Source organism: Panthera onca, chromosome B1, assembly GCF_046562875.1.
Source record: "Panthera onca isolate mPanOnc1 chromosome B1, mPanOnc1 haplotype 2, whole genome shotgun sequence".
NCBI classification, from domain to species: domain Eukaryota; kingdom Metazoa; phylum Chordata; class Mammalia; order Carnivora; family Felidae; genus Panthera; species Panthera onca.
In genome coordinates, this window is record NC_138342.1 from 100,430,116 (window position 1) to 100,457,147 (window position 27,032).

Consider the following 27,032-nt stretch of genomic DNA (forward strand, 5'->3'; position numbering starts at 1 on the left):
TAACAAAGACGATGATAATATTGACATAAATTGTAAGGGCACTTTGAAAAGTACAGAGTGTAAAATCTAGAAATTCAGATAGAAGACTGTGAAGATTCTTTTTGCTTTTCCTGTATCAGCCTATCTTAAACTGTAATTAACCAAGTCATCAGTGTCAAAATAAGGACACCAAGAAGGCCTTAAATACCAGAGACAAAATACAAAAAGTATGCAGGAGAAAAAGATTTTAACCTAATGCTTCAGTGTACAAGTTTATTAGTTTTCTTTGGTTTCAATTTTGACATTGGCATTCCAAAACTCCAAGAAAAAAGCATGTTTTATTTTGAAAAGTTGTGTGCAGTAACATCTTGTAAATTCATAGATTTTCTGAGCATGCCATAGGTTCTTAATTTTCTAATAAGACCCTTCAGAGAAGTGGCTGCAGAGAGCTAGGCTAAATTTTAGCTAATACCCAAATTGAAATCATAGTGAATAAATCCAGCCACACTATATGTATACTATCATCTGAATTTCCTTCTTGTCTTTTTCATTCTAAAATGCTCTACAAGTACATCTCATAAACAGTCCTAAATGGTTGCATAATTCAAATTGTAGAATTCAATACATTGGTAATCTCATTTCTTAAATGTTTATAAATTTATAGTTATTAAACAATAATATTTTAATGGCAAGTTTTTGAAAACTTTACAAAATAGTCTTAGAACTCAAATCAAGGCAAAGAGATATAAAATAGGAAAGTAAAGAATCTCAGAGGTTTTAAAAATCAACTTTTTAATGTAAAGAAAATTATTACTGACATTATCAATTGCAGACTTTTCCAGCATTATTCAAAATCACAGTCTGGACTATTATCTTTCATGTAATATGTATATATGGTTGTTACATTTTAAAATAAAGTATATTTTATGGACTATATTCAATTAAAACAGGCCATCTATAAGCAGTCAGAAGAGACCTGTACAAGTGCAGAGAAAATATATGGCCTCAAGCTTCTTAGTAAATCAATAGGACCACCCTAAAGCAAGTCAATTTCCATTAACTTCCCTCCACTCTTTTTGTCTATTCCACCAGAATGGCAACTGCCAGGGAATCGTGGGGAAGTAGATTTTTAAAAGATCTTTTGTCTTACTACAACTATGTATAAGTGGTATCTTTATAGACTATGATCTAGATTCATGGGTCTAACTAAATATGTAGCTTTTGGTATGATCAAAATTTTGTCTTAAATATGTAGGACTACCTGTGCGCAATCAATCATTGTTGATGAAGTTTCAGAATGTCAACCTATGAAATAAATGTGGAAAAAAAAGAATGTTTCCCTTTGGAGGAACTGAAGTCCAGTTTTGTTCATAAGACTATGCACTGACAGAAGGTTTGAAAAAGGAACTGTTCATGTTTTCGAAGATTACATATTCTCTCAATAAAATGCAATTTTCCATTTGGTTTCTAATACTCACAGTAATGGAGCTCCTCAGTATGAAAAGTAGGAGAGTATACTCAAAAACCAAATATTTGAACTTATAAAAAATGTTTATTTTGAGAGAGAGAGAGCGCGTGTGCACCCGCAAGTAGGGGAGGGGAAAAGAGAGAAGAAGAGAGCGAGAGAATCCCTAGCAGGCTCTGCACTGTCAGCACAGAGCTCAATTTGGGGCTCAATCCCAGGAACAGTGAGATCATGACCAGAGCTGAAATCAAGAGTCGGATGCATAACTGACTGAACCACCCAGGTGCCCCAAAATATTTGAACTTTTTAATGTAAGATTTTGGATCTTAATTTAACCACAAAATATTTTACATTTGAGGACACTACTGAGGAAGAATATTAGTAACAATTATTTAATATTTCTAGCAGATTAAAACTTGTAGGATTTTTGTGGAAATTAATTTGATTATGGTGAAGACCCTCCAGTTATGTATCTATATCAAATTATAATTAAATAATCAACTATTCATAAATAATTGAAATAGTAGCAAAATACTATATTCCAAATCCTATAAAACCTTTAAAGAATGAAGGGAAAATTCTGGATGATTATAAATGACATCAATAGGAAAGTATGCCTAGTAATATTATTTTCAATAGATGATCTAATGCCACAAAGACAAGCTTCTAATCCATCAGGGCAAAGATATGTATCCTGAACAAGTTATATCATTTATCAGGCATCCAGATTAAACACACTGTTAAGACCCTGCAGACGGGTTTGCGATAAAGGGCAGAGAACAGCTGAACTTGAATTCTATGTGCTCAGTTGACAGTATTCTTCACTCTGAAAGTTTCAGTAATGAAAGTGTTCATATATTAGATTCCCCAACTCACAGATGGTCTGGAACTCCTGCTCCATTTAGCTAATAAATTTAGCTTTTGGAAGGGAAGGGAAGAAAACCTTGGAGAATTTAGATATGCCTTTCATTGTTTGTTTCTTTATGCAGAATGTGTTGACTTAACATATTCCTTTATCTAGGTCTTTGTTAGTAAATATTTAAAAACTGGTTCTTTAGGGGGTAGAATGCCTTGGTTTGTAGAGTTTGCCAATTTCTATGGTATAAATATTCCCACCATGGCCAATTTCAAGATACCATCAAGAAGACACTGAATGCAGAATTAGAAAAAGATGTGCAGTAATACATTATATAGTATTTCCACTATTCACATACAAATAGATATAAATAACATCAGGAGCACAGATAATAGCAAAAAGCAATAAAAGACAAAGGCAGAAAGTAATACTTTTTGAGTATTTATTGCTTTGTTTTAAATATACTTTATCTAAATACTATTTATATAAATTTTAATATGGTTGTGTTCGTTGAAGTTAACTACTGGCTCACAGAATTCTTGAAAGTTTATCGTTTGATTCTTCTGAGCCACATACAAGCTTGCTGTAGCACTGACTTATCACCTAGTACTTCTGGCTCCAGAGATCCTTAATATTGTCAGATGGTCACTCAAAGTCACAGATGGGTTCTCAAAGGGAGAAAATGTAGACTTAGAGGAAGTGGAATGGAGCATGAAGAATAAGAGGTTGGGCTATTATTTTGTGTGCCTTCTCCTCCTTTTTCCTTTTTGTCTCTTACTTCCCCTCTCTCGTGGTATAAATTTGCTAGTAATAACAGACTGTATCAGCTGGTTATTTCTTTGTACACCCTGACCCTGAAAGTTCCTCGTGGCTCTTACTGAACATCTATTCCTTGTAGCAGCTTGAATGATGGTTCTAGTGCTTTGCTAAAAAGGAGTGAATGCTTCTTAGAAACCAGATGAGTCTGTGGCCAGGGTATATCCATTTTTGTTATAGCTCTGCTCTCTGCTCTCTTTCCTCTTTGAGGCCCCCACTTCTGGGCTCTCTGGCTGGCCTTCCTCACTCATCCTTATGACCCCAATCCTAATATACTTTTTGGACCTACATCAGTGAGATGAAAATCTAGAGAGAATAACTACACCAGCAGGTTCTTAGTCAGAAGCCAACTAGCTTAAACAATAAAGGTAATTTATGGCTCACATATCTGAAAAGTTCAGAGGTGATCTGGTAGGGCTTCTTCATCTAGCAACTCAAGTATGCCACCAAGGATTCTCCTGTTTCTCTGTCTTTGTTTTGATTTCCTTGGGATAAGCTTCATCCCAAGCCTGGCTCAATACTCTACCATGTACCTGCCAAAAGTTTCCTGGATGATATACTTCCATGTTTTCATGCAGCAGGATACAGAAAGCATCTTTGGCATATTTACAGAGACAAGTCCTGATATTCACTCTCATTGGCCTGAGTCAGGTCACATACTTGCTTCTGAATCATTCACAAAGCGGATCAACTCCTGTCAAACCCACCCTAGAAGACTACCATCAAATACAGAGGCCAGCAGGATGGAATCTAATTTGTCATGTGGCTATTTCAGAAAGGTTGGTGGTATCAGCTAATATTAGGGGCCATTAGGAAAAGGGAAATAAGATAAAAAACATTTTCTCAAATTTGCGTCTGGAGTCACAAAATTAGACTTATGCCGTAGATTGAAATTTTAGAAGGTACAGAAGGTAATAATAATATGTCAGTCCTTTATCCTAACACCTCTATTTTCATTTAACTGTTTGTAATGACACAAATCAGTAACAGAAATGAGGAGGAAGAAAAAAGTTGCATTTCTGTTTTGGTTTCCTTATGGAAAAGCCTTGTGGTCTTAATTGTAAGGAGAAAGATTCCATTACTATTAAGATTGTCATCTCTGCATTTTCTAGTGGCTGCCTGCCTTGGAGCATTTTTCATTTCCTGAAAATGTCCCATTGAAAGTTTTTTCAGAAAAACCGAAATCTGTTTAAAAACATTATTTGGAATATATAATTATATCATGTGGAGTATGTATTTCTGGAAAAGGTTAATGGAAAAAAATCTGTGGATTTCAATTTTTTGTGTTATTATTTCATTCTCTCTCTGTCTCTCTCATTGCTAATTAAATTGTTTTGAGAAGCATTTAAAGGCGATTCCCCCCTCCCATAGTGATTGCACTATGTTAGTATAAGCAATACTGTTTCTTTTGTCTTTTGTGATCTAAAGGGAATTGCTGTTTTGATTATAGAAACAAAAAGTTGAAACAGCCCACCCTGTCACTCCCTCTAGAATATATTGAATATATATGAGTGAATATATATATTCAGTATATAATATGCATATATATATGTATATGTATACTGAAAAATACACTGAAAATTAACCCGGCTTCTCTTTCCATGTTCCAAGCACACAGTAACAAAGATTCCAAACACTTGTAAATAAATGAAGGTGAATATTCCCTGTAGAACTCAGCAGGGCTGGCAAACAAATCTTAGGAAACTGTTATAAAACACCATCATTTACTTTGCTCTGTTCTTCCTGTCTTCTGAAGTTCTGCCCTTTCCAGAATGTCATATAGTTGGAATCAGACAGTGTGTAGCTTTTACAGACTTTACAGCAATTTTTACTTAAGGATTATTCATGTCTTTTCATAGCTTGGTAGCTTTCTTTTTTTCTTTTTTCTTTTTTTTTTTTTGAGAAAATTGTAGTTCATATGCAAATATACAAAGTTCTCCCATCATGTACCTTTTCTCAATTTCTCCCAAGGTAACATCTTGCAAAGCTATAATACGCTGTCACAACCAGAATATTGTCATTAATACAGATAAGAGACTCTGACCAATCACTAATCTACTCCTTTTTTCTCTCTATTTTTTCATTTCAAGAATACTATATAAATTATATAGACACTATATGTGTATATACAGTATGTAACCTTTGAAGATTGGCTTTTTTCACTTACTATAATTTTCTACAGTTATGTATGTTTCAATAGTTTGTTTCTTTTTATTGCTGAGTACCATGGTATGAATGGACTGCAGTGTTTTTAACCATTTACCCATTGAGGTGCATCTGGATTGTTTCCATTTTGTTTTGAATTAAGAATTTGGCTACTATGAACATTTGTACATAGGTTTTTGTGTGAACATGAGCTTTCATTTCACTGGGATAAATGCCCATTATTACTGTTAGTTCTATGTTCATTTTTTAACAGATATTACTAAATTACTTTCTACAGTGGCTATACCATTCTACATTTTCAATAAGAATATATGAATGATCCAGTTTTTCCATACCCTCCCCAGAATTAGGAACTGTCACTATTTTTCATTTCAGCCATTCTGGTAGTGACATATTGTGGTCTTAATTTGAATTTCCTTAATTTGCATTGACTAATGAAGTTGCACATCTTTTTGTATGCTTATTTGCTATGTGTACATCCTCTTTGGTGAAATGTCTCTTCATGTCTTTTGCCCATGTTCTAATTGGATTGTTTGCATTTTACTGGCAAGTTTTGAGAGTTCTTTATATATTCTAACTTGTTGACAGATAGGTGTTTTGCAAATACTGTATCCCACTCTGTAGCTTGTCTTTTCATCCTCATAACAATCTTTCTCAGAGTACAAATTTTTAACTTTGATGAAGTCCAATTTATCAAATTTTCCTTTAATGAATTGTACCTGTGTCATCAAGTTTAACAGTGTTTTGCCGAGCCCTAGATCCCAAAGTTATGGTCGTGTGATTTTTCTTCTTTAGCATGTTAATATGATGGAATGCATTGATTTTTGAATATTGAACCAGCCAGTATCCATGAAATAAATCACACTTATTCATAGCATAGAATTCTTTTTATATATTAATTCTAATTACTAATATTTTGTTAAGGATTTTTGCTTCTATATGCATGAGGAAAATTGGTCTTTAGCTTTCTTTTTTATGTGTTGTCTTTGGTTTTGGTATGGGGGTAATATTAGCTTAATAATGAATTGGGAACTGTTCTCTCATCTTCTATTTCCAGATAGAGATTATGTAGCATAGGGTGTTAATTCTTTAAATGTTTGGTAGAATTCTCCAGTGAAATTATCTAGTTCTGAAGATTTCTTTTTTTTGGAGATTTTAAAATTATAAATTTGGCTGCCTTATAGTTATAGGATTAATGAGATTATCTACTTCATATTGAGTGAGATGGGATATTTTGTGCTTTTCAGAAATTGGTGAATTTTTTTAAGTTTTCAAATATATGTGAATTTATGTATAAAGTTTTTCATAGTGTTCTCTTAATATCCATTTGCTATCTGAGGTGTCTGTAGTGATATCCCTTGTTTTGTTCCTAACATTGGTAGTTTGTGTCTTTTATTTTTTTGTCTGTGTCAGTCTAGCTAGAGATTTGTCAATTTTATTGATCTTTCAAAAGCCAACTCCATGCTTAACAGGTTTTTAATTTCTGCTGTTATCTTTATGATTTGTTTCCTTCTGCTTGCTTTGGGTTTATTTTGCTCTTCTTTTTCTAGGTTTTTGAGGTGGAAGTTTAGGTTATTCATTTGAGACTTTTTTTAATGTATGCATTTAGTACTATAAATGTCCCTCTCTGCACTGCATTATCTGTGTCCCATAAATTTTGCCATACTCTATTTTTATTTTCATTCAGGTCTGTGAATTTTTTATTTCCCTTGAGACTTCCCCTTTGACACATAGATTATTTAAAAGTATGTTGTTTACTTTACAAATGTTTGGAAATTTTCCTATTATCTTTCTGTAACAGATTTCTGGTGTGATTCCATTGTAATCAGAGATCATGCTCTGTACAATTTTACTCTTTTACATTTGTTGAGGTTTGTTTAATGGCCCAAGATATGGTCTACCTTGGTATATGTTCCATGGGCACTTGAAAAGAACATGCTTTCTGTCGTTCAGTAAAATATTCTATAAGTGTCAGTTAGACCTTCCTGGTTAATGGTATTATTGAGTTGTTTTATATCCTTGCTGATTTTCTGTCTGTTGCTCCATCCTGTTAAGAGAGGGATGTTGAAGTCTCCAACTATAATTATGGATTTGTCTATTTCTCCTTTCACTTCTTTAGTTCTTTTTGTTGTTGTTGCTGCTGTTTGGTGCATACACATTTAGAATTTCTAGGTCATCTTGGTGGATTGATACTTTAATCATTATATAATGCCTTCTCTGTCTCTGGTAATTGTCTTTGCTCTGAAGTTCAATTTATTTGATATTAATATGACCACTCCTGATTTCCATTGATTAATATTTGATCTTGATATATATTTTTCTACCCTGTTACTTTCAATTTACCTGTAGTTTCAACTCACTTATTTGAAGTGAGTTTTTTGTAGACATCATATAGTCTGGTCATATTTTTTAATTCAATCTACTAGTCTTGTCCTTTGGTATATTTAGAGCATTTATATTTGATGTGATTATTGATGTGTTAGAGCTTAACTCTATCATTTTATTTTTTGTTGCCTCTGTTTTTCATTTCTGCTTTGTTTTTCCTATTTTTATATGGAATACTTAAACATTTTTTAATATTTCCATTTCTATTTATCTTTGTGATTTCAAGTCTATCTGTAATAGCTTTTTTAGTAGTTGCACTAAGAATTACATTACATATGCCTAACTTTTCAAAGTCTACAGATGTTGTTACTTTATCAGTTCAAGTATGAAAACTTTACTTACTTTCATGTCCCTTTATCCTCCTCTGTTTATAATATAATTGTCTTAACTTTTTCTTATGCATACATTTATAGTTATATCAGAGACTTTTATAGTTTTTGCTTCTAATATCAAGCATAATTTGGAAGACTCAAGAGGAGAAGGGAAGCTTATTGCATTCTTATTCTTATGTTGCTTACTGTATTCTTTGCTCCATCTTTTATTGTTTCCCTTCTGTTTAAAGAACTTTCCTTAGCTTCTTGCAATGGTCTGAATGTTTGGGTCCCCCACAAATTCATATACTGAAATCCTAATGCCCCTGTGATGGTATTACATGATGGTGATTAGGTTATGCAGTGGGGTCCTCATGAATGAGGTTAATGCCCTTATAAAAGAAGTACAAGAGAGCTACTTTGTCCCTTCCACCATGTAAGAACACAGCAAGAAATAATCAGTGTGTAACCCAGAAGGGGGCTTTCACCAGACTTCCAGCCTCTAGAACTGTGAGAAATAAATTTGTTGTTTAGAAACCACTAGTCTTGTATTTTGGTATAGCTGCCTGAACCATTGTTTAGGATAGGACTCCAGGAAACAAATTCTCCTAGTTTCCCCTCTTCTGAAGATGTCTCAATTTCTCCTTTATTTCTGAAGGATATTTTAACTGGGTATCAGATTCTGGGTTGACAACTTTTTCTTTCAGTACCTTTGTGCTACTTCCTTTTGGTTTCAATGGTTTCTGGTGAGAAATTCATTGTCATTCTCCTTTTTTTCCTCCTTAAAGGTAAGTTGTCATTTTTCCTGGCTGCTTTAGTTTTTAGAAGATTACATAATGTTGTGAAGTTCTATAAATTTATCTTGTATAGGATTCTCTTAGCTTCTTGAACCTGTAGATTTATGTCTCTTGCCTGATTTGGGGAATTTTTAACCATTATTTCTTTGGGTACTTTTCCAGCCCTACTTCCTTCTCCTCTCCTGGGACTTCAATGATACAAATGCTGTATCTTCTGTTCTAGCCCAATTAATACCTAAGGCTTTCTTTGTTTTCTTTTTTAGTCTATTTTTTTTTCTCTGTTGTTCTTATTGGGTGATTTACATTCTACCTCCCAGTTCACAGACTTTTTTTTCCATTCTCCCCTCCATTCTGTTACTGATTCCATCCACTGAACTTTTACTTTGGTTATTATATTTTCAGTTCTGAAGTTTCCATTTGGTTCTTTACATCTTTTATTTTGCTGCCATGACTTTTTATTTCTTTGCTGAAGCTTTCTATTTTTTCATTTGTTTCTAAGAGCTTTGTAATTGCTCTTTGAAGCATTTTAATCATGGCTGCTTTAAAATCTTTGTTGTGTAATCTTAACATCTCAGTCATCTCATGTTGGCATCTGTCTTTTTCATTTGGTTTGAGATCTTCCTGGTTCTTCGTATGATAAGAGATTTTTTTTATTTGAACTTAGAAAATTTCGTTTTATGTTCTAAGACCCTTGCTCTTATTTAAGCCTTCTTTTTCATTTATCTTAGTCTAACACTGCTTCAGCAGGAAAGGAGAGCGCCACCTCATCACCATCAGGTGGAAGTAGTAATACAGGTTTCCCGCTTGTCCTCCATTGAAACTTGAGGGGAAGAACTCTTTGTTACTGCTGGGGGGGAGTGGTCATTTGAAATCCCCACATGGTCTCCACTAACACTGCAGGGAGGGAAGGTTGTTACTGGCCAATAATAATGAAAGTCCCAGTTTCTTCCCTGGCTTCTCTGACAACACCCCAGTGGGAGTATTGTGGCACCTTTTTACAGCCTCAGAAGGGTAAAATTGTAGGCTCCCCACTTAGCTTTTGTTGATGTGGGTAGGACCAAAGTTTTTTCTTTGGTATTTTGCTGAGGTAGAATGGCTATCGTCTAAAAGTTTTCTTTTTTCTAGGCTGCTCCTTTCCTGGTCTTTTTGCCAATAACAGTCTTTTATTAGGGCTTTTTTTTTTTTTTTTTTTGTCTGCACTTGGTCTGTCTGGCTTGCTAGCATCTTAGCTCCAAGTCTGGGATTTTGTAGCTAAAAGAAAACTCAGAGAATTCACCACCATGTTGTTCCTTGAGTTGTGAGGTCCCTAGCTAGTTGCCTTCTTCTCCCCATCTTTCAGAGTCATCTCATGTTTGTTTTATACATAATGCTCAGGATTTTTAATTGTATTTAGCAGAGGTATAGGGAAAGTATATCCACTTTCTCAGAAACAGAAGTCTTTATATTATTAGTTTTATGATTAGTGGAGCTCTTCTTCATGTAACATCAAAATATGTAAACAAACTGATTTTTTTTCCAAAGTAAAATAAGGAGAAAATTTAAGTAATTCTGTTGTTTCATCCTTAAATACCACCAAAAGCCCAACTACTAAGGTTAATTTGTCCCATTGTCAAAGAATGTCATCCCAATCAATCAGCATAATTATTTATTTTACTAGTGGCCCAGTTTTTCTTCCTGTGCATTTACCAACAGTGTACAGTGGCAAGAGTATTCTGTGCGTGACACAGAAATATATTCTTGATTAAAGGAGAAAGTAGAGAGAAAAGTTTGATCTCTTTTGAGTTTTAAAAAAATCCAGTACTAGAAATAAAAAATAACAGGCATTTACTGGACATCTCCCATATTTAAGGCATGGAAGACACAAAGATTAAAACAAAACAAAACAAAAATTGCAAACTATTAAATCAGTAAAATGGAATCAAGTAATTGTGATTCAGTGTGATGGGAATACAGAAAAGGTATGAATAATTATGAACACAGATTTTAATGAAGGAATTCACATAAATAGCACTTAAGCTGGATTGGGAAGGATTCTTCACTCAATACTCACCACCTGCCTACTTTATACTAGGCTCCTTGGTGGTGGCTGCAGAATGAATGGTATTTTGACAGTGATGGGGAAATGGATGGCATGAGTGGAAGGGTAGGCCATCTAGTGATAGGGATAATTCAAACCAACACATAAAAATGTGGAGTGCCAAGTAAAACTTATTAAAACAACTATAAGCAGTGCTGTTTGAAAACTCATTAAATTTGGAAACACTAAATAATAACAGTGTTATTAGCTAACTTTCAGTCATTCTTTCTATGTGCCAGTTACCATTGCTAAGTGATTTATATGAAGCATTTTACTTAATACTATCAACCCTATTCAGTGGGTATTATTACCATTAGCCCTCCTTTACAGATGAGGAGACCAAGGCTTAGAAAAATAAGTAACATATCCATAATCATACAGTTAGAAAATAAGGGAGCCAGGATTCAACCTAAAGCAATTTGAATAAAGAGTCTTTATTTAAGCCACTACATAGCAGGCAATAAATTATGGAATTTAGCAAAGCACTTACAAATGCTTACCTTGGGGTTTTCATACACATGAATGTTGTTTTACAGATGTAGATGGCATGCACCTGGGCAAAAAAGTCAGCATCCCCAGAGACATCATGTTGGAAGAATTATCCCACCTCAGTAACCGTGGTGCCAGACTATTTAAGATGCGACAAAGAAGATCTGATAAATACACATTTGAAAATTTCCAGTATGAATCTAAAGCACAAATAAATGTAGGTATAACCTGATCGTGTGGTATCTAAATAAATGGGCAGCATTTCTAAGTGTATATGTATCACTAGATTCCCAAACAAGTGTTCTACATATTTATTTGACATATTTTCCCATTGATGCTGTTAGACTTTTTTTTTCTCATGATAATAAATAGTTGAGGTGAATAAACAAAAGAAGCATTGTATATGTTATAAGTATCTTTTTAGTTCAGTAGGGACACTGCAAACCTGTAAATTTGGCACTGAAAAGCTGGTCTGCTCACTAAGAGGAGGGAGAGGGAGAGGGAGTGGAGGTTGGTGTAACTAAAAGTTTCCATGGTCTTATCACTGCTAGTTAAATGCTTGGGATGGAAACACTTCCAAAGCACATAGCACTCCACAAAGTAAGTATAAGCATTTTATTGGCTGAATACATCCTGGCACTGAAACGCGCCTGAGGACTACAGACACAGTTGAGCTCCTCTCACTCAAAGCATTTATTCCACATTGTGTAGGGAAGTCTGATTCCTATTAACAACAAACCAAGGTAGACAAAGCTCTTCAGGCAAAAGTTTCCCTCAGCTTAAAGTTAATAAACAAATGAACAAACTAATGACTTAAATTATGTTTTATGTATTATATTAATATTACATTATTCCATATATTTATATTATGTGTATATATATATATACATATTTATTATATTATATATATTTTAAATGTCCTTATGAACACAATATATTCTATGGGGAGATTATAGAGGAAGAAGTTCATAGTAGGAAAACAACTAGCTTTGGGAAAATGGCTTTAAAAATAAAATACCAGTCATGAAGAATCAAAAAGGAATAAAGCATTGGTTCTAAATTTGAAGAAGTAGTGGAGACTACAATAAATACGTTTTATTTTCTAAAGGTTTCTTCCTGTAACTATGGGAAGTCTGTAAGTTTACTTGTGCATTTCAACCCAAACATTTGCCAGCTGCCCCCACTAATAAGTTGTTTTGAATGGACATCTCACATCTTTACAACAAATAGACTGGTTTCACTGAGATCTTTTATTATAATTACTAAAATACATTACAGAACTAACATCCACACCTACAAACACTAAAATTTTATTCATTCCTGAAATTTCTATTTCCCTGGTTAACAATAAATGTGAGGGGACTTCTTAAATAAAATAATTTCTTTTTCACATTAATGAGCATCATTTAACATCCATGGATTAAGTCTAGTTATAACTATGAATTTGGTTAGACATCAAATCTTACTGAACTATAATGTTTACATTAGTGAGGGATGATTTTTCACTTGAAGTCATGGATAAATATAATGTTATGTTACCCTATAATTATGTCCAGTATCTACATCCAAAAATGTGGATGTTATACAGTGTGAGCCTAAAATAATCCCTATCACAGCTGATGATGTCTAATTATATAATCATATTCTTTCATTAATGACTACAGAGGAGCAGCTTTAAAGAGTAGTATAAAATGAGGTGGCTTAAGGAAATTCTTTGAAAAGTCATCTACAAGTCTAAGCACCTGAATAAATGAATAAATCCAGTTTTCGTAACTTATACTTATATCTCTAAGTCCATGCCTTAACTACAATCCTGGAGGAAGGCACAATGAGTTTTTAAATGTCTTTATGAACACAATATAGTCTTTCATCACTAGTATCTCAAATTACTGACAACAGCCTGTAGCCAAATGTTTTGATTATACATAAAAGGTAAGAATATGCCTTGATAGTTTTTCAGTATTCCTAAAACGTTGAACATTAAATAAATAAAATAGTCTATAACAAGCATATTGAAATAAACAATCAAATGCCAATAAGTAACTTAGAGCAATAAACAATAATAACGTATGCAATGAACTAGTATGTCATTGAGTTACATAACCCACTCCAAAGTCTGTTGAAATCTACTCTCTCTTTTTTCTAAATGAGGAAAGTAATATTCAAGGAAGTATATTAATTTGTCTTAAGCAACACTATAATAAATAAGATTGAAATCCAGCTCTCAGAATTTTAGAATTCTTGGCACTGACACTTATCATGGTGTAATTAAAGGAAACTGGGCTAGAAACCAGAAGACCAGGGTTCCGTCCTGGCTGTCCCACAAGCTGTGCAATTTGGAGTCCACTTAAACGTTTTTTTAGCTTTCCTGGACCTCTTTTCTCATTTAGAAAATAAGAGAATGGACTAAAATGTTCTCTAAAGTGCCTTCTTTAATGATCTGTATTTAATTCTAAAAATGACCTGCATAATAAATCATTGAGGAAGAGAGAGTGAGCCACATTATATAATGATATATTTGCTTAATCAAGGCACTAAATTGCAACTTGGAGCAAGCCTTGTTCATATGATGGGAATTTAAAAACAATATTAGGCTCAGGTCTATTTCCATTCATTTATTTATACTTTGACAAATATTTAACGAATGTCTACTGTGTTCTAGATACTATGCTGGGAACTCATAGATAAATAAATACAGCCTTTGTGTAGTGAAGAAGAAACAAAGTAACATTGAAAGAAAACAGCTATTACTTATAATCTACTTCTTGAATCATCTTTATATGATTTATATCACATTTTCCTAATTTATTAACTACATTTTCTGGAATGAGCTTTTACTTTTACTGGTTCCCTCAAGCAATAAATATTGTCAAAATAATTGTTTAACTCTATATAAATGTCTTATTTTATTATAATCTTTAGGACATCATTAGATGAAAATATAAGCCAACTCCCTGGTAATTTATTGCCATTTGTCCAAATTCTAAGTACCATTTTAAAAATGAAAAAGCGAACGGCAGCTTTGAGCTTACTCTACTGCTAAGAAACCGTCAGAATTAAGCCACACAAACCTTATGACATAAATAACAGCAGAAAATGTGCTGTCTTGAAAAGAAATGAAAATACACTCCTTGCTACAAAGCCAATTTTGAAACCCTAGTTCATGAATTGATAAAATTCTTACACCAGTAGGCAAAAACTGAAATGGATGAAGAAAACAAGCATTTAAGGAAAAATAAAATAGAAGAATGATTCATGATAATTAAAATTAACTTCTATAAATCATTATAAAATGATATTGAGGAAAACAATCTCCATTTTATGGTGAAGACTACATATGGTTTTGGTAACTATGGACTTTTTTAAATCCTTAGAAATCTTAAATAATACTGGGGAAAGGGGAAGTGTACAATAAAAAATAATTCTGAAATAAGACCAAACTAAATATACTGAGATTCCTAACATATATTTATTTTGTGCAAAAAATAACTTCTATGTATTTGGCAAAAATTATAGAAACATGTTTTTTTAAAATACCTTTTATTTCTACTGATATTTCAACAGAAATCATGTAATAGACATTATCCATGTGTTTATAACTTCTATGTTTATGACCCGTAAGATGCTGCTCTAGTTTTACTTTGTTTAGGGTCAACTTAACTGAAATAAAAAGAAACAGATTTTCATTTATCTTTTCAACTTCTCCTGAAGGGAATCACACAGGATGGAACTCTGTAATTTAAGGCTTATATCATAACTAAAGTAAGTTGCTACTCAACTATTATTAGGCTTTCTTTGTATATTTAACGATGACAATAGAGGTACTGGATGTCACCTGATAATTAATGACTAGCTAGACATAGTTGATTTTCCTGTTCAATAATCCCCAGGAAGAAGTCTTCAAAGAACATCAGTATTATGATTCTTAAATTACTGTAGGTAGGGGCACCTGGGTGGCTCAGTCGGTTGAGCGTCCGACTTCGCTCGGGTCACGATCTCACCGTCCGTGAGTTCGAGCCCCGCGCCGGGCTCTGTGCTGACAGCTCAGAGCCTGGAGCCTGCTTCCGATTCTGTGTCTCCCTCTCTCTCTGGCCCTCCCGCCGTTCATGCTCTGTCTCTCTCTGTCTCAAAAATAAATAAAAATGTTAAAAAAAAAAAATTAAAAAAAAAATTACTGTAGGTAGAATGGTTTGCAAGTTTAGGTGAAATGTATCTCATGGACAAATTTCAGGTACTTAGAAAAAGAATTCTAAATTCGTGATGTTCCTATATTTATCTCAGTTGGCTTTTTATTTATAATTAAAGTTTTGAGAGGTGATGTAGGTTCAGAAGTGAGAAAAGATACCAGTCTAGTCTAGACTTAAATGTCTAACACTTAAGATAATTGCTACATTCAAAAAGCTAAATACTGATATTTCTGAGTATAACATTATTCTAGTCTTTAGAAATTGTTCCTTGTTGCCTATGGAATAAAATGCCAACTCTTCTGCTCAGTAATCAAGACACTGTGCTCACCTAATAAACATTATCTCTCATGTCTTTGCTCCTTTCCACAAGCCAGCTTCCCATTGCCAATATGTGCCCTATTCATTTCCACAGCAGCTTTATCCACGGTGTTGCAGAGAGTAAGGTGAATGTAAAAGGCACCTGGAGAGTGGCTGTGGGCAGGGAAAGCCTGAAAACGAAGATAAAATTTATTTAAGTACTAAAGTGTAAAATTATTTTTCACCAGATCATCTTAGAAATACATGTAAAAGTGAAAAAGCATTTAAAAAGGTTTTCTGCTTCTGTCACATAAAGTCAAAATTGGCTTTTATTTGCTATGCTCTTCACTAAATTTTTCTTTCTAAAGTTAAAAAAAATGACTAGGTACTTCTTAGATTGGCTTCTTCTTAAAACACACATATTTCTCATATCAAATTACAGCAATGCTTTATTATAGAGATAATGCCTAGCCTTGCTTCTGAAGACATCACCTATTACAATGTCTTTTTCTCTGTTAAAATGCAAATTAACTGTTTTTAAAGGTGCTATATTAGTGCCATAGAATAAATCCTAAATTATAATAGTAAAACAAATTCACCTAAAACTTAAAAGATGAACATCTCTTTTAAGCATTTTACTTCCTAGAAATCCCAGATTCTTCCTTTTATAAATCTATGCAGCTCCAAGTATATTTTTTATACACAACTAGAGTTCAAATTTTAGATTAAATTTTTAAACAAGACAAATTAAAGAATATAATTAAATCTCAGTATAAACAAAATAGTAATGTAACTGTGACTAAGCCAAATCTTTGGCCGGTATGCTCTATAATATTAGATTTGTAAAGACCTAAAAATGAAATAGATTCACCTTATAGGGACTTTGTGAATAGTACATTAAATAAGTGATACCAAGCCTTAGACACAGTGTCTGGCACATAGTGAGGCTCAATTAATTATTCAAAAAAATTATTTTAATGTTTATTTATTTTTGAGAGAGAGAGAGAGACAGAGGGCGAGCAGGGTAGGAGCAGAGAGAGGGAGACAGAGAATCTGAAGCAGGCTCCAGGTTCTAAGTTGTTAGCACAGAGCCCGAGGCCAGGCTCAAACCCACGAATCAGAGATCATGACCCAAGTGGTAGTCAGATGCTTAACCGACTGAGCCACCCAGGCACCCCTCAATTAATTATTATTAACTGAAGTGTTGTCATAAAACAGATCCTAGGTTAGTATCAGTCAAATTTCTCATTCAATAACTTAACCAACTACATATAAATTATTGAAGCCCCAAGAAACAAGAAAGTGGCACTGTATTTAAGTTTTAAATATACAAATGGAGTCTTGCACATACGGTATCTCCTATTAGTGTGTCCAACATTTTTGAGTTTTCAGCAGAGTTTACTTTTGATCAAATACAGCACAACATTGCCATGCAGAACGGGAAACTGGATGGAAGCAACTTGGAAGGTGGCTCACAACAAGCCCCATTTACTCCTCCCAACACCCCGGATCCACGAAGTCCCCCAAATCCAGAAAACATTGCACCAGGTAACTGTCCCCTTACAGACAATAAATCAAATAAATAGAATAAAATTGGTGTGTACTTAAATATATGACTCAGGTCATTTGGACCCTTCAATGAATGGTATCTAAATGACATGGCTTTGGTTATCATACGTCTATTTTTTGGTTAAGTTCAATATGAACATAAAGATTTAGTTCTAAGAAGTCATATAAAACATTTCCTATGTTCTTTCAAAAGTTTCATTGTATTTGTTGGCAATCATCTGTTATATTAAAAATTGAATCACTTGTAATGATATTGACATTCTATTTGTATAGGACTATAATTTATCAAGGGCTATGATATATATTGTCTTCTTTAATTTCAAAATAACTCTGACACATTTATTACAATCCTCATTGTACAAATTAAGAAACTGAGGTTATGAATGGCTATAAGCTCATATTGACTGATCAAGAATTAAATCCAGACACCAAATTTACAGATGCCTCCTGTAAGGTGACCTTGTGGAGATTGCTTTTATTATTCTCTGCTTTCTTAGAGGACTTTAAATGCAATTCTTTAAGATTGCATATTTGTTTAATATCTTAAAAGAGAACCAAATCCTTATCCAGTCAGTATATGTTATTTAGAAATTCTGTTAGATTTTGAAATACTAAATCTATCACAAAAATTATCTATTTAGACAACATCTTTTCAAAATAATTGATGGCAAGTACCTTCAAGTATTTCCTCAAGAGAATGTATAGATTTTTTAAAGGTTCAAATACCTTTATCTTGAAATTAGCAATACTTATGTCATATTTTTATAAACAGTAAATTTAGGAAAAGTAATTCTAGAATTCTCCTCAAACAATAGCAATAGTTTTTGAAAATATGTAAGTAAAGCAACTGTATCATATTTAATCTTACTTAAAAGTAAATTGAATGCCAGTCATTGATGACCTTAGATTTACTGACACTCTTATTGAACACCACAATGAGAAAAAGTATTGATATATACAATAAAATAACACTGAAGGAGACCAAATACACAATTAGAATGCATAGAATTCTGAAGTAAAGCATCGTGATAAAGTTCTTAGTTTTCCAGTAGCCTTTTTCATGGTAGGAAAGCAGGTAACAGATTTACATATACAGCATTAAGCACACAGGAGAAAAACAAGCTTTAGAATTGGACAGACCTGGGTTCAGCCTCCTAGCTCCTTCCATCCCCGCCTATTTTAAAATTGTGCTGGGAAATAAAGTAAATCTCTTTGAATCTCAGTTCCCTCAATCTGTAAAATAAGGAAAACAAATCTCACTGCACAGGGCTGTGAGAATTAAGTTTGATAAGTATAGTCCCAAGCATGTAATAAAGTATGGTAGTCCTCCTTTTCCACAGGAATATGCCCGAGACCCCAGTGGGTGCCTGAAACTGTGGACAGTAGTGAATTCTATGTATACAATGGTTTTTTCTATACGTACATACTTACTATAAAGTTGAATTTATAAATTAGGCACAGTCAGAGATTAACAACAACAATAATAAAGTAGAACAATTATAACAATATACTATAATGAAATATATGTGAATGTGGTCTCCGTCTCTCTTTCAAAATATCTTATTATTCTGTACTCTCCTGTCTTCTTGTGATGATGTGAGATAATAAAATGTTTGCATGGGGAGGTGTAGTGAGGTGAGTGAAGCAGGCCTTGTGTTAGGCTATTGACTTTCTGACCACGTATCAGAAGGAGGAGCACCCGCTTGGGGACAGGATAGGACCATGATAACTGCCTTTAGCTGACACCGCAGAAAGTGAAACAAAGGATAAGTGGGGTACCATAGTACTTAGCTAAAGTTAATCCTTTCCTTATCAACTTTATATCCCTAAAACATAATAGAATACATACATATTATTTTAGCTCCAACCACTATGTGGCAACTACTTGCCTTCTAATGTTTGGAGTGTTTTTTTGTTTATTTTTTTAAGTAGCAAAGAGAAGACATATAGAAAGGCTTATTATGTTGGTTCAATCCAGTACTCTCAGCACGAAGTTAGAACTTTTATTATGTGGTCATCTTTATAAACTATGTAATTACAAAGGGAATAAAAAAAAATTCATCTCTACTCTCAAGGAATTCATGCATAGGGAGACAGGAAAAAGTTCACATTATATTTGTGGTCTCACTTTGCCTCTGCATATATAATTCAATATCATATATGCATTTTATTTATTTCAAAATAAATGAAATATATATATGAATATATAAATATAAATAAATATAAAGAGAAAGTTTAAAAGTATAAACTCATAGAGCTCTTTAAATCTATATATCCAATTATTAAATATTAGGAAATGTCTATGTAACACAGACTAAGAAAAGGAGGATTTTGGAGGTTATCAGATAGTTTGTCCTGAAGCAAGAGTAATGGATCCTTCCTCCTTGGTTGATAATTGAGGAAGCAAACTTCAGTTTATCCTAATTTAGCAAAAAGATTTATTGGTTAACATGCCATGTATCTAAAATCTAACTTTTCTCAAACATGAATCAATGAGTATTACAGTGCCATAATACTGCAGGAATTAAGTTCCTTTGAACTGAAATGTTATCTTAAAGACATTATTTTAAAATCAAACAAGAAATTTTATCATGTAGCATTGCTGAAATGTAATGTATCTGAGAGCTTAAACATATGCACATTCTTTCCTATAAATCAGCACATCAGAAAAGAGTTATTAGTTAATTCTATTTATAAAAAGAAATTGGGAAACTTGGAATATTAAAAAAATGTGAAATGATTAGACCCCTTGTCATCCTTCAATGTAATAAAGGTTATAAAACCTTTAAAATTATTACAAACATGATGTAGAAACTTCAAAAGTATCCTGAGCAAAGTTGGTTAGGAATAAAATACACTAGAATGTACACTAGAATTATAGTTATGTGATCATTATGTTTATTGGTGGAAAAATACTGAGACAAAATACACACAGATAAAATAACTGTATTGGGGTAGTGGGATTTCAAGGAATTTTTAAAAATATAAAATTCTAAAATTTCCAGTTTCTAGATGGCTGACATTTGATCACTTTTAGGAAAGGAAGAGGACATTAAAATGTAATAGTTATGATAATGGAGTTATGTTTACAATACAAATGCAAAATGCCAGGAAAGTAACTCTCCTTTTCAGAGGGAGACAGGAAAGGCTAGATAGAAGAGGTAACTTCAAGCTAAGGCTTAAAATAGGAATTTGCAGGTGGCAAGAATTAGAAAAACATTCCAGGCACAGGGAACTAATGGAACAAGTAGGGAATCATAGGGGGACACAACAAGCTTCAGGTAGAGTGGACCCAAGTTCTGGAGCATTAAAGGGACAAGAGAATGGCAGGACATTACCCTGGATGGGGCTAGGGCCACATGTGCAATGCTGAGTAATTTAGACTTTTGTCATGGGGAGCCATCTTAGCACCCTGAGAAAGGGAAGTCAGTGACAGGATCAGGTTTTCCAGTTAGAAAGGTCAGTCAGGCAGCAGTGTGGGACATGGGGGAAGGGTTGAGATCTAAAGGATTAGTATGAAGGCTATTGTGAAAGCCCAGGCAAGAGATGGTCAAGGCTAAAACCAAGGCAGTGGTAACAAAAATGAAGAAGATAGAGGGAATTTTCTAGAGCAAGGTTTCCCAATGTTCTTTTTGCAAATCCCTTCCCTAAGACTTGTAAGCCATACTTGAGACTTACCGAAATCAAATCTCTGGAGGGAAGAGCCCACTCTCCACATTTTAAATATGTGCCCAAAGTTATTCAGCAACAAAGTTTAAGAGCCACTATTTTAAAAGTCCTTAAAAAGCACAGATGGTAATACTTAGTGATTTGTTGTGGGAATGAGGGAAAGTTTAGCATAATGCTTCTGTCTTGGGCATCTGAGGGTAGTGATAGCATTAAGGTAACCAGTATAGAAGAAGAAGCTAAATATATTAGAAACAGTCACATATAGGTCTAGACAGGTTATAAAGGATGGCAGGGGAATATTTGTTTGGACAAATGTAATGGGTGGTTGAACAGAAAGTCTTGGGGATTTAAAAATGTGCAATCATCAATATGTAAGCTACAAAGCCATGAATATAAATGGAATTTTTTTAGGCAGCATGTATAATATAAGAAAAGAGCTTTGAGTAACTAAGTGGCAAGCAGAAAAAAAGATTATTAGAAGAGATTATCATGAGATACTGAAGGCAATCAGAAGAAAATTAATAGTGCAAACAAATAACTGCAAGATTTGTTGGAGGAGATAAACTCTTTAGTGTAAAGAAAGGATAGGTGTGATTTGACAGAAGAAAATAGAAAACATTTTAGAGAAGAGAATCAGAGAAACTTAAAAAAGTAAGAGTGACCAAATGGTAAAGGGTTTTGACAGTGGAAAAGAGAATTATGCAAACGACACAATGAGGTAGTATGGTAGTGTAGATGGAGAGTACACAGCTGCCTTTGAATAACTTGAAGAATGTCACTTGATGCATGTGAACATGATTTAAAGTTTATGCCAGAAATTCGTGTGATTTTTAAACGGCACTTACAAAAAATTTCCAGCTCCCGCGAGAAGTTGAGGAAGTGAGACCGGAAGCAGAAAAGTTACGTAAGAAATCTTGAGGAACAAAGTAATCATGGGATGGACTCCTCAGGGAATAAGATCAGGGTCTGACTAAGATGGTGAAAACAAATTACTTCACCATTCTGAACCTTAAACGGTTTGCGGATCACTCAGCGATTTAAGATAGACAAGACCTAAGTATTACCTCTAATGAATCAGCTCCCAGAGGAGGGAGGTTTTTTCTTCATGGCTATTTCCCCAGCACTTGAACCACAGTAGGCACTCAATATATATAATTTTAACTTAATTCATTCACTGTGGTAACTAAAGCCTACTATAAATTAATGTAAGGGAAACAACTTTTTAAAATTAAATGAATAGTTTCATTGAACAAATACATACTAAAGATAAGAAAGAAATAACTGTATGATTTGGTATAATTAAATGTTGACAAAAGTGGTTTCTTCTGAAAATTCCACAAATTTAAAGGGGTTAAAAATGTCTTACAGTTTCAGACTGTTGTCTGAGAGATCATAAAAAGGACGCATTCTTCGTAAATTCACCCCCACTTGAAAAATTAAACATGGTAAAATGTTAGGTGGAGTTCTGTAATCCTAGGCACTCTGTGTTTATTTATTCTTGCTATATTTTTCCAAAGGATATTCTGGACCACTGAAGGAAATTCCTCCTGAAAAGTTCAACACCACGGCTGTCCCTAAGTACTATCAGTCTCCCTGGGAACAAGCCATTAGCGGTGATCCGGAGCTTTTAGAGGCTTTATACCCTAAATTTTTCAAGCCTGAAGGAAAGGCAGAACTGCCTGATTACAGGAGCTTTAACAGGTAATCCAATTATCCTGGGTGACGCTGTTGGCGTGTAACACCAAGGCTTTTATATCATGGTATGGAGAACTGAATTTTCTGGTAGAAAAAGAAAATTTCTTTTAAGAAGAGACTCAAAATGGCAATATATGGTAACTCCTAAGCCTAGGCAAGGACTCATTTTTGCAATATTATTAATATGGCAAATCTTGGTTTTTTAGTATAAAAATGAAGGCAGTGATTCAGAAACTATCACTGTTACAACATCAAGATTGTTTCCCACATTATAGAATGTTTTTAAAAAAATTTTTATTAACATAATTTTATTAAAAAGTTTTTCCAAAAACTAATAATTTCTCATTCAAAGGTTGATATTAGTGTTTATGTGTTGTTTCAAATGACAATGCTATTCAAGAATTTCAGAAATTACATATAGGACAATGAGAATTACTGTGTAACTCTAGGTCCCAACTTACATTTTTTAAACCAGATTAAAGGTAACTTAAGGATTTGTGGTTCAAAACTCCAGCACATGGATAAACCAAAATTTATGCTACCAAAATTATTGCCAAATAATATCTGCATGATAGTATTCACAATGGATATTTATTTCTCCCTGCTACCCAATTTTAATAATTCCCATGGCTATTTTAAACATATTTTTAATGGTATTATAATCCATTCTTTGATCATTTGAATTTTGTCTAAAATTTTTTTTTAATGTTTATTTTTGAGAGAGACAGATACAGAGTGTGATGGGGGAGGGGCAGAGAGAGAGGGAGACACAGAATCTGAAGCAGGCTCCAGGCTCTGAGCTGTCAGCACAGAGCCACACGCTGGGCTTGAACTCACAAACCGTGAGATCATGACCCGAGAGGAAGTCGGACACTTAATCGACTGAGCGTGCCCCTGATTTTCATTTTAGAGTAAAATATCTCCAGTATGCTGTTTTGGACCCACAGAAAAGTAGAACCAATTAATAGACTGCTTAATGACGATTCATTTGAAAATTAATAAATTAAGGAGTAACTTTTTTATTTACAAAAGAATACCACAAAGCCTGCATTTAATTAGTGACCTTCCTCAGTACTTATAAATTATACTTAGTTTTCACACACTACTATAATAATGGTGTTAATATTATGCCTATTATTAGTAATAGATCTACTAGGATTACACCTAACATTAGCATTATTACTACTATTACTATTATTACCATTATTAATACTTATTAGCATTATTAGTAATACTAATAGTATTATATATGTTACTAATAGTAGGTAGTATATTTCTGTTGCATAAATGAGGTATACCATAGAATTTAAGGAGGGATTGAGATGTATCAAGGAAAGGAGATTGGAGGCCCTTTCTAATCAATGATACAACTTTTTTCCAAAATGGGAGGGTAGAAAATTATAAAAAGTAAAACACTAAGGGAAAATGGAAAATAATGAAATAATTGAGGTTTGTTTTTGAGATTAGTGCTTTAGAGATGCTGTGTGACTTCTGGTGTATTTTGTGGCTTTACCACCCCATGCCTGCTGAACAATTTGTTTTCCAGTTTTACAAACACACTGGTACATTTGGGCTGGCTATAAACAGATGCTTACTGATTGTATAAATACCAAGTGAATGCTATTTCAGGGAACACAATACCATCCAATTAGGAACTGTGGTTTCCTGTGTTAAATCAAGGCTTTTGTAAATGTAACATTGTGTGTGTGTGCGTGTGTGTGTGTGTGTGTGTGTGTGTGTGTGTGTGTGAGAGAGAGAGAGAGAGAGAGAGAGAGAGAGAACCTCTTAATATTTCTCCTTTACTTGAGAAAATTTTATTTTGTTATATATACATCAATATAGAAATAAAAACTTTACAGCTTAATGTTAATATTACTGTATTCTTAGATTCTTTTATGAGCATAATTTGATATAAGTAAATGTGCATCTACATCATTTTAATGTGTACAAATGTCATTTCATACACATATGCCAATATTTATTTAGTCACTTTCACTGATTTTATGAGATAGCAAATAAGTAATGATAATTTTTTTTTTAATTTTAGCATGGTTGATACACAGTGTTATGTGAATTCCACATGTACAACATAGTGATTCAACAACTCTATACATTATTCTGTGCTCACCACAAGTATAGCTACCATCTGTCACCATGCAATGCTATTATAATACCATTGACTATATTCCCTATGCTGTACTTTTATTCACATGGCATTCATTACATAAACTGGAAGCCTGTATCTCCCACTCTCCTTCACTGATTTTGAGCATGCTCCCAACCTCCCTCCTCTCTGGCAACCATCAGTTTGCTCTCTGTATTTATATGTCTGATTCTGCTTTTTGTTTGTTTGTTTATTCATTTGTTTTGTTTTTTTTTAGATTCCAGATATAAGTGAATTTTCTCTGATTTATTTAATTTAGCACGATACCCTTTAGGCACATCCATGTTGTTGCAAATGACAAGATCTCATCCTTTTTATGACCGAGTAGTATTCCTTTGTGTATATTTTACTCCACATCTTCTTTATTCATTCATCTATTGAGGGACACTTGGGCTACTTCTATATCTTGGCTGTTGTAAATAATGCTGCAATATTCTTAGATTCTTTATTACTGTCAAATAATAGGTGAAACAAAATAGGATGATACGTAGGCAATCCCTAACGGGTAGCTTTAAGATTCTTTTTGTCCTTAAAGTATATGTAACTTGCTACACAAGTTTAAGGCCTTGTCTATTTCACACATTGTTTGAAAAGCCTACTTAAGAAACAAACAACATAATCATGATCTTTGTCTTAAATGTTTGCTAAATAAATGAGTATAAAAAGTTACATAGGTAGGAAGTGGAAATCTATTTCCAGCTATGGAAGACTAGTTTATATTAGAACAACTTCATAAAAATAAGTAGAAAAGCTAGTTATTATAAAGTGATTAAAAAGCTACCAAGAGGGGAGCCTGGGTGCCTCAGTCCGTTGGGCGTCTGACTTCGGCTCAGGTCACCATCTCACAGTTCATGGGTTTGAGCCCCACATCGGACTCTGTGCTGACAGCTCAGAGCCTGGAGCCTGCTTTGGATTCTGTGTCTCCTTCTCTCTCTGTCCCTCCCCTGCTCGCGCTCTGCCTCTCTCTCTCAAAAATAAATAAACAAACAAACAAACAAACAAACAAAAGGGCTACCAATGAAGTAAGGACTTGAAGGCCAAAATCCTAGATATGAGGGACATTTAGAGATATAAACCCAACATTTGGTACCACTTTTCCTCTTAAGGCATTTGCTGATTTATTGGCAACAACTAAGAAGAAGCAGAAATAGTGAGCAAACCTTTATCAATCTTGAATCTGGGAAGGCCAAAAACAGGAATATAGGGTCTGCTAGGGGGAGAGGCCTAGCAGATATAAGATATATATCCTATCCTAGATTGGATAAAAATCAATTCCTTTATGTCAAACTGCCTGCCATGGACAAAAGTAAATCATCTCTGGAGGGAAGAGAACACCATTCCAAGACTCAAATTATTTCTACAATTTTTGTACACATGCTTATCAGTCAATTAAAATTACTATGAGACATAGTATGAGACAAGCATACTATGAGACAAGACCAAATGACTAAAAATAAAGAGAAAGATAATAAACAAAAGAAACAGACACACAAAAGATCCAATTATTGGAATGTTGGATACTCTAAAATAATTGTGAATAATATGTTCAAGAAAATAGATAACAGGACAAAGAATATCAGCAGACTGGAAATGTTTTTAAAAAGAGAATCAAATGGAAGTTCTACAAAAGTGAAAATATACAGACATAACTTGGAGATATTGTGGGTTCAGTTCTAGAGCACTGTTAATAAAGCAAATTATCACAATAAAGCGAGTCAAATGAATTTTTTGTTTTCGCAGTGCATATAAAATTATATTTACACTATACTATGAAATATTAAGCATGCAATAGCATTATGTGTAAAACAACATGTACTACCTTAATTAAAATATACTTTATTGATAAAAAATGCTAACCATCATCTGAGGTTTCAGCAAGTCGTAATCACTGATCACAGATCACCACAAGTTTAATAATTATGAAAAGTTCGAAATATTGTGAGAATTACCAAAATGTAACACAGAAATATGAAATGAACAAATGCTGTTGGAAAAATACACTTTCTTGACACAGGGTTGCCACAAACCTGTAATTTGTAAAAATTCAATATTTGCAAAGCTCAGTAAAATGAAGCAAAATAAAATGAAGTATTCATATAATAACTGAAAT

The 27,032-nt window shown here is 33.6% G+C and overlaps 1 protein-coding gene across 1 annotated transcript in view; it reads left to right on the forward strand.

Moving 5' to 3' along the window:
- The window catches only part of MYOZ2 (myozenin 2), a 41,129-nt gene that overhangs the window by 4,649 nt on the left and 9,448 nt on the right, over positions 1-27,032 (forward strand). Inside the window, exons 3-5 of the mRNA XM_060654289.3 lie at positions 11,389-11,558; positions 17,244-17,373; positions 22,581-22,764. Coding sequence (XP_060510272.1) covers positions 11,389-11,558; positions 17,244-17,373; positions 22,581-22,764 — 484 coding nt within the window. The remainder of the gene's footprint in view (positions 1-11,388; positions 11,559-17,243; positions 17,374-22,580; positions 22,765-27,032) is intronic.